Genomic DNA, 11,690 nt, shown 5'->3' with positions numbered 1-11,690 from the left:
TCCCAGACAGTCTCCCCTCCTCCTCCCCCCCCTGCATACTCACTACAACTGACCTCTTCCACCTTGAGAAATCCGATTCCCACACACCCCTCCCTCCACTGCCCTGTCTGAGGGCCAGGCAGCATCCCTGGAGGGGTGCCCCTGGGGAGGGGCATGGGACAGGCGGGGGCTTGCACTCCGCACCCCTGTTCCCTTTCCAATTCCCCTTTCCCTGTATGTCCCTACTGGAGGTCTCCTTGCGAGCGGGGACGGCGTCTCGGGCCCTTAGCATCACCAGGCTGGCAGAGTCCTGGTCCAGACGGTGCGGGAGAGCATGGCAGGTCCTCTCCGCCACAGACGCACAGCCTGGCTTCTTGGGCAGAGCGGGAGTGGGCAGAAGCAGAGTCAGCGCCGGGCATTAGGGTGTGACAGGGACTGGGGACGGCCCCACGAGGACCCCCCCCCCCGTTTCTAGGCCGATGCCTCTTAATGGGAGCCTTTTGTCAGACAGCTGCCCTGGACCCAAGGACGAGGCCATGATGGACCCACAGGTCGGGAGGGTCGGACCAGATGGGGTCTCAGACTTCCCACGATGGCTGGGGGCATCCTCAGCCCCTGGGCCCGTGATCTGTTCCCAAGCCGGAGGGGCTGGTGGTCTGGAGGGATGCAGGGAGGGGCCCTCATTCCCACTGAGAACCACAGGCTCTGAGCCCGGAGAGCCCCACTGCACCTGACCTCCAAGACGACACCCGAGCCCTGGACCCGAGGGAAGACGGCAGATAAACAAGGAAGGTGGAAAGACACAGTTTCAGGAACCAGACAGACAGCCTGCCGCTGTGCCGGACAGAATAGCTGCCCCAGGTCATTTCACCTCCATCAAGGCGAGACTGTGGTCGGTGCAGCCACACGCCTCCTCGTGGGGCCCAGGATGCCCTTCCGAGCGTCCCCCCACCCCGGGCAGAAGCTTGGACCCAGGGATGCCCACCTCCCTCCAGGCGCCTCGCTGATGCGGCCGGGGGAGGGTCCCGAATGGACCGGTGCCGGGGACACAGAGGTGGCAGAGCGGTCCCTGCTGCCGCGTCCCTGACCGACTCCGGGCCCCGTCTCCCGCCTGCCTTCCCCGGAGGGCGCCCCGGATCCCAGCCAGCTCCGTTTCAGCTGATGGGACTCAAGGCAGCTTCTCTACCCGCACCCGACGATCCCCACGGACTGGGCTGCTGTGTGCACCGGGTGCCGATCCCGGTGGTGAGCAGACTCGTGCTCAAGGACCCGGGCCTGGGGGGACCCCTTGGCACCGGCGGTGGTCACCCACTGTCATTTAGGGGATAAAAGGCTGTCATGGGCCCCACTTCACAAGTGACTTAAAATTCACTCTGCTGTTGGAAGGGGCCTCCGGGTGCACGTCCTGTCCTTGCAAGCGAGGGGCCTGCCCGCAGCCACGCACACGTCAGGAGGGGCCTCCCCGCCGGCAGTTCCCAGTTCCCCGTTCCCCCCCTGCGGGTTGAGTGGGTCACGCCAGCACGGGGAGTCCTCCCTGGTCAGAGAAAGGGAGACCCCGCCTGGCCCGCAGCCGCTCCTCTGCCTTCTCCGCGCTCCCTCCAGTGGAAGGCGGTGGAAGAGCACGTGGCCAGAGCCTCGCTCTGAACAAAGGCAACAACTGTCATCAAACTGCTAATTCAGCTCCCATAGCTTCCAGAGCCTTCCTGAATCCCTCTCAGCCAGGCAGACCTTCCCTTTACAGAGGAGGAGACTGAGGCTCAGAGAGGACCCAGGGTCAAGAGTGGAGGTGACATGCTAGTGATGCTGACATGCCCTGCACCCTTCTCTCTCTCGCTCTCTCTCTCTCTCTCCCCGTCTGTCTCTCTCTTTCGGCCCCACAGCGGGACCCTCACCCCCACGCTGTACCCTTCCTGCTTCTCAGGAATGCGTGGGTGGCCTCTGGGTGCAGAGATGCGGCGGAGCCCACACAGGAGACCCATCTAGTGTGTGGGACAGAGGCGATTTTCCCTCTGAGGTCTGCCCCCCGCCACTCCCCTACGCAGGGACAGGGCAGCCGGGCACCTGGGCGCCTGGCGTCAGGCTCCACCCTGCAAGGCCACAGAGCACTGGCCCCTTTCCTGTGGGTGGGGAGCAGGGTGAGGGGTTTGGGAACGGCCGTTGGCCCGTCTGGTGGACTGTCAGCCAGATGTCAGCCCCTCAGAGGATGGCCCTTCGGGACCGGAGGGAGGGGGCTTCCTGGGCAAGGCAGTGTGTGCGGGAGGGGAGTCTGCCTTTGCCTGCTTCCCTCCCTCCTTCCCTCCCCTCCTAAGGAGCTCTCTCCCTCCAGCGCCCCTGCACCAGCCCCCTTGGCCCTGGCTGCTTCTCCAGCCCTTGGAATGCCCCGCCGTCTCCACCTCTGTTACTCATCACCCCTGGCTGGCGCTAATCTCCAAGTGCTTGTTGTATTCCTTGCTCTCTGGAAAAAACTGCTGGAGCCTTCCACGCTGACGGAAAATGTCCGCGGCCTCCTGGGTATGCTTCTCCCTGCCTTTCTGGCAGGCACCGGTCTGCGTGACCGGCCCTGCGTGGGCACAGAGCCTGCAGAATTACTCTGCACCCAGTGCCTGGCCCGCTCACCGCCTCTCCGACTCGCGAGGTACTTCCTTGCCGTCTATCCAGTGTTTTTTTTTCCAGTTATGGGAGTCTCTCCTTTTTCTCATTTTCTTGCCGCAAATGTGTTTTACTGCGCGCCAATCTTCAGCCGCGTTCTTCATTTCCTTTGCTCCTGGCAGTTCCCAGTTCAGTGGCAGTGAGCAAAGACGGCGGGAGAGGTGGACATGGAGAGCAAGCCTGGGGATCGAGCTGGGGGTGGGGCGTGGGGCATGTGAAACCGAGTAGGAGAGAGAGAAAGGAAACTGGGTTTTTGGGAAAATGACAAGTAAAGTAAAACCAGATTGGCCTGTGTGGACACGAGCCACAGGGGAATTATCTAGTAATTTATATGGCCAGGGAGAGACACCCAGAAAATTCCTTCGGTCTGTGGCCAGTTTGGGGGGGGAGTGAGTCGCTTTGAATCAGATTGAGAAGCAGGTGCAGAAGCCAGAAAGTGAGGGTCAGACCCAGGTCAGTGCACAGGCCTGGCTGCATCAGGGCGCAAAAGTCCTGGACGCGGACGGCCACCTGAATCTGGGGTGGCGGCGGTCAGTGCAGGGCCAAGAGCAAGTATGCTGGGCCCCATGGCATAGCACGGAGCGTGCCTCCCAGCCCCGACCGCCCTCACTTCTGGGCACGGCACCTTGCTGCAGGGTGGGCCCCCTCCCCCTCGGCCCCCGTGACGGGCTCCGCAACCACCTCGGTTTTGGGGATCAGCCCCGCGCCCGGGGCTGCTGGGATTGCCGGGCAGGGGCGCTGTCCCTCCAAACCCTCAATCAGGGGGGTGAGCCAGACGCCACCTGTGCTCCCCTGGGGAATGGCCGGCCTGTGGTGACCCACCGGGGGCAAGCAGAGCCCCCCCGGGAGGGTGCAGGTTCCTTCCCCCTTCCCTTCCCTTCCTTCCGTGCTCCCTCCACCACCTGACTCGGCCACACCCTGGGCTTTTCAGGATCTGAGCCCATAGGTCTCCTCTTCTTTGATTAGGCCGGTTTGAGTTGAGATCCTGCCACGTGCACCAGGCTCAGCCAGTACAGAGAAGGCCGGGCTCAGAGAGCCCGGGGAGCCCAGAGGCAGCAGGGCCCCGGAGGGAGGAGGGCCTGGGACAGGGACGCGGGGGGCGGACGAGCCGGCTCCTGGGAGGTGACTGTCTCTTCCCCACCAGGGATCAGTGACTGTTGGAGACTGAGGCCGGCTGTACTCGAGAATTTACATCGGGGACAGGGGCTTCCTGTCCTTGCCCCGAGCCCAGGAAGGCCGGATGCCAAGCCCTTCCTGGCTCCGCACTAGCCAGGCTCACCTGGGCTCTGCTTCCCCGAGGCCGGGCCTGGAGCCTTCAAGCCCGTGCTCTGTCCGCCCACCTCTGGGGGTCAAGTGCGTTTGGGCCTCAGGGACCCTGGCTGCCCCTGCATTGCATTTAAGCAGAAAGCGAGAGGCGGGTAGCCGCTGGTCCCCAGGTGACTCCCTCCCTTCCGTGTCTTCTCTCTCAGCTCTGTTCTGTATCAGGGCTCTTGGAAACAAGGGGCAGAATGATCATTAATCAAACTGACTTAAGCAAAAAAAAAAAAAAAAAAAAAAAAAAGATGTATTGGTCCAGGGGCTGGTTTGGCCTCAGGCAGAGCTGCGCTTAGAGGCTCCAACAACGGCTTCAGGCCTCAAGTTCTCCCCACCTCTTGGCTGTGCTCAGCCCCCAGCTGCCCCTGCACAACACGGGCGGAAAGGGATGCACTTCCGGCACCCCCCAGGGGACTCTGGCGCTCAGCATCTGATCAGAGTCGCTCGCCCGCCCCTGGGCAGATCCCGGAAGCAGAGAGAGGCTGGAGGGGCTGGCCATACCCAGTTCTGTGAGTTACACTTTGGGTAAAAATTCAAGAGGTTGAACTTCTTGACCAAGAGGAGGCTTTGATTTGTGATTCTGGGCTAATTAAGATCTGTGACAGCCTAGTGTGCCGGCCACAGTCTGAGCCCAACCCCCCCCCCCCGGAGGATCCAGGAACAGCCAGAGCCCACACCCCACACGCTGTTAGACGCCCAGACAAAAATAACAGCAACAACTTTACCCTTGAAGCACCACAGAGATGTCCCTCCTCCACCTGTCAGGGGAGTCGGGCGTGAGGGGTGGGTAACCCAGGCCCCCCGGGCCCTCCCACTGCACACGGGCGTGGCTGGCACCCAGAGCAGCTGCTGGCCCTGTGGGGACTGACCCCGAGCCCGGTACCTTGTGGGGTCAGCGCCCAAGGCTCCTCGCCTGATCTCTGTGGATGCTGGGTGCAGACTTTTTCCACAGAGTGGTCATGGCATGAATTCCCTTCTTCGGAGAGCAGAGAATCCGTCTGAGGCTCTGTGACTTCGGGCCATGAATGTCTCTGAGCCTCAATTTTCTTGTCTGTCAAATGGGAGCCAGCACCCATCTCTGCAATCGCGAGGAGCAACTCAAGTTTCTGCGGGCACAGTCCTGGCAAGGAGAGAGGCCCAGTAACCGGCAGAGCGATGACTCCCTGTGGGCTTCCCAAGCGGCGGGAACTGAACCTGACCCTCCACTCACCGCTGCTCGACCTCGAATGAGCCCCGTCTCTGGGCCTCTGTTTGTCCTTGAGGAGACCAGGGTCGCGTCAGCCGCGCTGCTCTTCACGAGGGAGGTGCTTTTTAAAATGGGCACTCGCTTGTCTGCACGGCAAACCTTCCACCTTCTGGAAGCGGCATCAAGGCCCTGGGGCCACTGCTGCCGGAGCACGTGGTCATGGGGAGGCTGTGGGTCAGCAGTCCCGGAGCGCTGCGGAGCAGCCCCTGAGCAGGTGCCACGCTCAGCCGCCACACCCCCTCCCCTGGGAGTCGGAAGGGCTTCTGTCAAAATTACAACACACAGGCAAAAGTCCTAGTGACCTTCAAAGCTTTTCGAATTTTATGATTGAGAGAAAAATAAATCTGTTACATAGACATCAGTAAGACCCACAACTATGCATAAAAATTATGTGGGAGGAGTATGAATTCTAGAGTAACTCATCCTGTTGTCTGTTTTTCTTAAAATGATTCGTATATTCACACAACTATTAGCCAAGCAATTCAAAGCTCAGAACTATTATTCTTTATTCAGTCTTTTAAAGTTGGTGCATAAGGGGCACCTGGCCGTCTCCGTAAGTAAAGCACGGGGCTTTTTATCTTGGAGTCGTGCGTTCAGGCTCCACATTTCAGGTAGAGTTTACTTAAAGATAACGGAGGTGCCTGGAGGGCTCAGTGGTGAAGCATCTGACTTCAACTCAGGTCATGATCTCACGGATCTTGAGTTCCAGCCCCGTGTCAGGCTCTGTGCTGACAGTTTGGAGCCCGGAGCTGCTTCGGATTGTGTGTCTCCCTCTCTCTCTCTCCCTCTTCCCTGCTCATGCTCTGTCTGTTTCTCAAAAATAAACATTAAAAAATTTGTTTAAAAAAATAAAGTTGCTGCATAAAAATTTTTTTAAATGGTACAAAGCACATTGAACCTGAAAGTCCAATCTTAGCTGCTCCTTGGGAAGCCGGGCTTGAAGAGACCAGCGGGGACAGAGACCAAGTCGGCACATGGTGCCTGGGCAGCTCCGACGCCTTCTAGGGTCTGAGAAAGCACTTCCCGGCTCTCCTTTGAGCCCCTCATACCCTTCCCAGAAGTTCCTCTGTGTGGACCCGGGCCAGAGTTGGCGTTCCGGCCCCTGGGAGAGGCGTGCTTGAGGGTCACGGTGAAGACCAGCCCGCGGCAGCTGTGAGCAGCTCCGGCGCACAGGCAGCTGCTCAGGAGAGCCAGGTCCTTCCTACCTGCGAGGCGAAGGAAGAGACCCCTGGAAAGGTGAGCTCCACTGTCCGAGAAGCGCTTCCCCGGGCCGGCAGGGGGCAAGGCCCCGGCCCTGCCGCCTCTCCATCCATCGGAGGCGGCCTCAGGAGGCTGGGCCTCCACTCACAGTCGGGTGACACAGAATCAGCAGAGTTTGCTGGCGGAAGCAGGAGCGCAGGAGTCAGACAGGATGCAGGGCTGGCGCCTCCCGGTGATGGTGATTGTGGGAGCAGGTTGACAGCTCTAGGGCGGGCGCTCGGCTCCAACGACTCGGCACCTGCCCGTGTGCCCCGCGCAAGGGCAAGCCCACGATGCAGCTCACGCTCCGGTGTCTGCGGCCGGTGACGTAGGAAGGTGGACTCCGGGTCAGCAGCCAGAGCGGGTGGCAGCAGCCTGTGTCGGGAGCTGGTCCGTGTGACGCTGTGCAACGCTGAGCGCCTCCCAGGGTGGCCTCCCTTCTTCCCGCAGCAGCCTTGGAGGCAGTCACCCCGACCCCCTCCCGGGGGAGGAACGGAGGGTCATGTGCTTTCTCAACTTCTCATTTGCTGCCCATCCCTGAGTTCACCGAGCACCGTGATGCCCAGTGTGAACTAGAGGTCCTGCCTCCCGGGCCGGCTTCCTCGGGGATGGCCTGAGGGGTGGCCCACCAAGGACCTGGGGCTAGGGGCCCGGCCGGGGGTCTCCAGGTTCAAAGACTCCCTGGGCAGGTTCCCAAGACTCAGCACAGAGCCCTACACACAGCCAAGGTTTATGCAGCAAAATGACGCAAGCAAAATCTTTGAAAAGGCACCGGCCCCCAGAGTCCTCTCTCGAGGGAGCCGCACGGGACACGCCGAGTCCCCCGGGCAAGAGCGGTGACAGCACGTGGGAAGTCACGTCCACCAGGGCAGCCGTGAGAGGCCCACTGCCGCGCGTTTCCACTGGGGGCTGGCCGGGCAGTGCCCTCTGCCGAATGTACAGCCCCCTCCCAGAAGGAAGACAGGTGTGCGGCACAAACCAGGTTCACAATGACACCCGCAGGTGCTGAAGGAAGGCCAGGCAGAAGCCAGCAGTGGTCCCGACGGAAAGCAGGGCCAACGGGACCTTCCCAGGCCTCATGGACCCTCCACCCGAACCTGGCGAGGGTGCTGGCCTTGGGTTCACACTGGGCCCTCTGCAGCTGCTAAGACCCGCAGGGCCGGATGTGACGGTCAGGCCCTCACCGCCTCCCCTGTGTTCTGGCCGCCAGCCTCCTGCTGGGTCCCTGCTGCACCCCCTGGGCCTCACAGCCGCTGGGCGTCCTCTGGGCAAGAATCGGGCACTCGGCTCTGGATGCCCAGCCTCGTCGTTCTTCCTCTGCTCTCAGGCCCCGCCCCTACCTCGCCTCTCCCCCACCTGCTCTGTCCTTCTCTGTGACCTGCTGTCTGTGTGCGTTTCCACTGGCTTATCGTGTCCTCCCGACCAGCCCCTGGGATGTGCAGTAAGGCTGTGCGAGAGTCGGGCGTGGGCATCACCGTCCTTAAAATGAGCCTCGCCTCCCTGCCCCGAGACGCCTCTGTTCTTTGCCCGCAGACACCGTGCGTCAGCAGAGCTCCGGGCTCCTCCCCTGCCCGGCCCCTAGCCCTGCTCTCGGCTGTGACAGGCCCGGCCCGGCTCACCTGACCCCTCTGTGCAGTCGTCAAATTCCACCTGGAAGAAGTAGCCAGTGTTCCAGACGCAGAGGCAGCTGTCGGCGGCATAGGAGACCTGGAGAGGCTTCAGCCTGGGGTCGTAGATGCTGTCCCTTCGGCGGATGTTGATGGGGGACTGCCGGGTGCCCCCTGGCACAGAGACCGGGCCCTTCCAGAGTGGGTGCCCTGGGGCAGAGAGAAGGAAGGGGAGGCCTCTGCTGATGCGTGGAGTGACTAGCGCCTCAGGGGAGGCGGCTGAGGCACAAACTCAGAGCCAGGCCTCCGGAAGCTGGCCCAACACGGAGCCCGGGGGCCACCAGATGCCCAGCAGCTCAACCCCGGGCCCTGCCCGTGGGGCCCTTGCTCCATCTCCTCTCTGAACCATCCCCCCCAAACCGGCTTTCCCGCACAGCACTGATTTGGTTTCAGTCCGTGGTCAGCATCACAGTGTGGTCACAGGAAGTCCGTGCGCCTCCCCTGGGGCTGCAGCCCACTGAGGCTCGGGGTCAGGGTGGGAGGGTGAAGGTGAGCAGTCTGGTTTCTGCGGGTGGTGTGACCTCAGGCGAGGAGGGCGGCTGGCCGGAAGGGGGCGGTCGCGCGGAGCGGCTTAGGACCCCTTCCCAGCCGAGGCTTCACACCGTATCCTTCAACCTCTCCTACGAGCAGGTGCAGCTACTCCAGGCGCAAGAAAATTACGCCCTTGAGGTTCCTGCTCTGTGGGCTGCCTCCAGGCCCTGTAGGATTTTTTTTTTTCTTTGTTGACCCTTGAGGACGACTCCCCAAGCCCTTCCACCAATGGCTGCCTAAGGCCTGAAATCCCACCATCACATTCAGGCGTCCGCCTTCCCTAAACAGAACTGATGGACATACGGGGGAGTGAGGAACACGGGAAACAAACCACAAGAGACTCTGAACGATAAAGAGCAAACCGGGGTCTGATGGAGGAGGCGGGTGGGTGAGGATGGGCTAGGGGGGCTGGAGGAGGTGGGTGGGTCTGGAGGGCACATGTCAGGATGAGCACTGGGTGTTATATGTAAGTGATGAATCACTGAATTCTACTCCTGGAACCAGTACTACACTACATGTTAACTAACTAGAATTTAAATAAAGATTTGGAAGGGGAAAAAAAGGGACAAAAAGAAAAAAGAAAATCCTGTAAATACAAAAATTAAAACCCAACAACTGACACGTAGTTCTGAGAGTGGGCTGGGGGCGGCACAGAGCCAGAAGCTGGAGGGTGGAGGTGAGGAAGCGTCCGAGAGGCACCGACGGGAGATGGCCATGGGGCCACCTGTGGGGGAGAAGCAGCCTCCAGGGAGAGATCTGGCTCCGGGAATCACGGATTCTCTGGGAATCATCACAGAAGCAGGGCCGCTGTGGCAGGCAGGGGCTTGGCTGTACCCTCCCTGCCTGACCAGGGTTGGGCTGCTCAGTCAGGTGACTCGACCCTCCCCCCAGGGCTGGGGGGCCGCAGGGCGCGGAGGACGTGGCAGAGCAGGGCAGCAGCTAGAGGGAGAGCGAGCCCCCTGTTGCCAGATCTTGACCTCTTCCAAGGCAGGATGAAAACGCTGCTGTCAGGTGACATTTCCCAGCGTTGAAATGCAGAGATGTTGTGCGCAGAGAGACAGGTTTGTGGGCCGGATAACTAGCCCTCCTGACCCACTCTCTGCGTCACCCTAATGCTCGCGGGTGGTGTACCTTCTCCCTGCCCCAGACTCAGTTTCCCCGTCTGTGGGTATAGCAGCAGCAGGTTTGCCAAGATGAGGGGAGATGGCGCACAGAATGTGTGTTAGCTCCTGCTCGAGCCCCACCGTCCAGCAAAGACACTGTCACCTGTCACGCAGTGTCCCTTTCTGTGCTCTAACACGATGACCGTGCTCTGCGGGCGGTTCCTGAGCTCGGCCGGCCTTCTCCTTGTCATCATGGGGGATGACAACAGGCTCAGGAGCCAGGGTAATTGCCTGGGATTTCGTCCGTGTGTCCTTTCTCCTGATTCCCTTCCACAGCCCTGGTCGCCCGCGGTCTGTTCTCGCCCCGAAGCCCCACTGAGCAGGCACACGTCGTGACTGTGTCTGAGGGGAAGGCACACCTAACACACAGGCCACCTCGGGATCCACCCTCGCCTCCGTCCTCCCTGTGTGGAGGCGGGGATCGCCCGCGGTGCTGTCACAGCCCGACATGTGGGTGGAACTTGGGTGTCACAGAGGTGGCCCTCCTGCCGCACGGAGGCTGAACTCAGCCCCTGACGTGGCAGTGCGTGGTGTGGAAGAGAGCGGGTGTGTTCAGGTTACTGAGCCGCACAAAGGGGCTGCCGACCACGCGGACACAGTGTCCATCCCCCATGCAAGGGTGTTGCTCATGGCCACGAGCATGAGGCGAGGCTGCCTGGATCCGGAATGGGCTTGCAGGGCTGGTCCCTGGCGGGGCCGTGTCGTGTCCCTCCGTGGCGAGGGCTACGCAGCAAGTAAGTCTTGTCTTCACTAACGCAGGTGTCGGACGGGAAGTAATAAAAGTAATACAGTATCTCCTGTTTGCTGACTCAACAGGGACTTACCGCGCTCCTGCCGTGGGCCAAGCCCCTGCCCAAATGCTGGGAAGGACGCACAGAACAGGTCTGGTCCCGCCCTGCAGCCCGGCCGAGCCACTCCAGGAGGCCTGCGGACGCAGGAGCCAGAGGTGCCCTCTCGCTTGGCTGGCTGGCGGTAGGCGTTAGCACCCAGCTGTCCCCGGGGGCCCGCGTGGGCCGCGTTGGCCACGGCCAGGGTGTGATGCTCCCGCCGGCACAGATGTCACCAAACTAGGCAGGGGAAGAGACGCACCCCATCGGTGCAAGGTAGCTCCGGTGGGTCCCGGAGCGTGGCCAGAGAACACGCCATTGAGATGATTCCGGGACATTTTATAGCACTGTTAGCCGTCCCTCTAGGCAGAACCACCAGTGACTTGGAGTCACACGGAGGTCCCCTTATCCGTGGTTACTCTGTCTGCAGTTTCAGCGACTGGCGGTCAAGCGCGGCCGTCCTTCTGAGTGCTGTCAGGTCACTGACGGCCTGACGCTCGGTCACTCACCCGCTTCTCCTCACTGCTGCTTTATCCCTCACGTGTGCAGGGAGGTGAGTGCGGTGCGGTGAGGCCACGTTTACGTCACTCTGACTACGATGTTTCAGTTCCCTTTTATTGTAAGTTCTGTTCATCTCTGTGCCAAATTTAGAAATTAAACTTGCTGTCGCTCTGTGTGTTTACGGTCTCTGTAAAGTTCCATACCTTCTTTCGAGAATCCGAGGGGCTCCAGATAAGGGGGGCGGGTGTTTTTAGTAACAACTCTTTTCCCCCAAAGGAAATGTCCCGCCAAACACCGAAGCACAGCACGGTGACCCGGAGGCACAAACCCCTCAGGGAGCTCCCGCCTTCCTTCGGCAGAGGGAATGTCCCACACGGCGTTCTCGAGGACCCTGGGGTTCCCCTCAAAGCAGTTTGAAGACCACGGCCCTTGACACAAAAACGTCCCTCTGTCCCGGCACGGGGGTGAGGGTGTGGCCGGCAATAGTTAAAGATCAGAAACCACGTCAGGCTCCCCAAAAAGGAAATGGTTAAGTACAGGGGCGTCCCCGTGACGGACCCCCGTGACAGTAACA

General features: G+C 61.0%; 1 protein-coding gene across 1 annotated transcript in view; it reads right to left on the bottom strand.

Annotated features, from left to right (window-relative positions):
* Positions 1-11,690, bottom strand: part of CA5A (carbonic anhydrase 5A) — a 24,497-nt gene that overhangs the window by 11,378 nt on the left and 1,429 nt on the right. The window contains exon 2 of the mRNA XM_029926096.1: positions 8,047-8,244. Within this exon, the coding sequence (XP_029781956.1) occupies positions 8,047-8,244 (198 nt within the window). The remainder of the gene's footprint in view (positions 1-8,046; positions 8,245-11,690) is intronic.

The sequence above is a fragment of the Suricata suricatta genome, chromosome 16 (assembly GCF_006229205.1).
Source record: "Suricata suricatta isolate VVHF042 chromosome 16, meerkat_22Aug2017_6uvM2_HiC, whole genome shotgun sequence".
Lineage (NCBI taxonomy): Eukaryota > Metazoa > Chordata > Mammalia > Carnivora > Herpestidae > Suricata > Suricata suricatta.
This window is presented reverse-complemented; position numbering and strand designations above follow the sequence as displayed.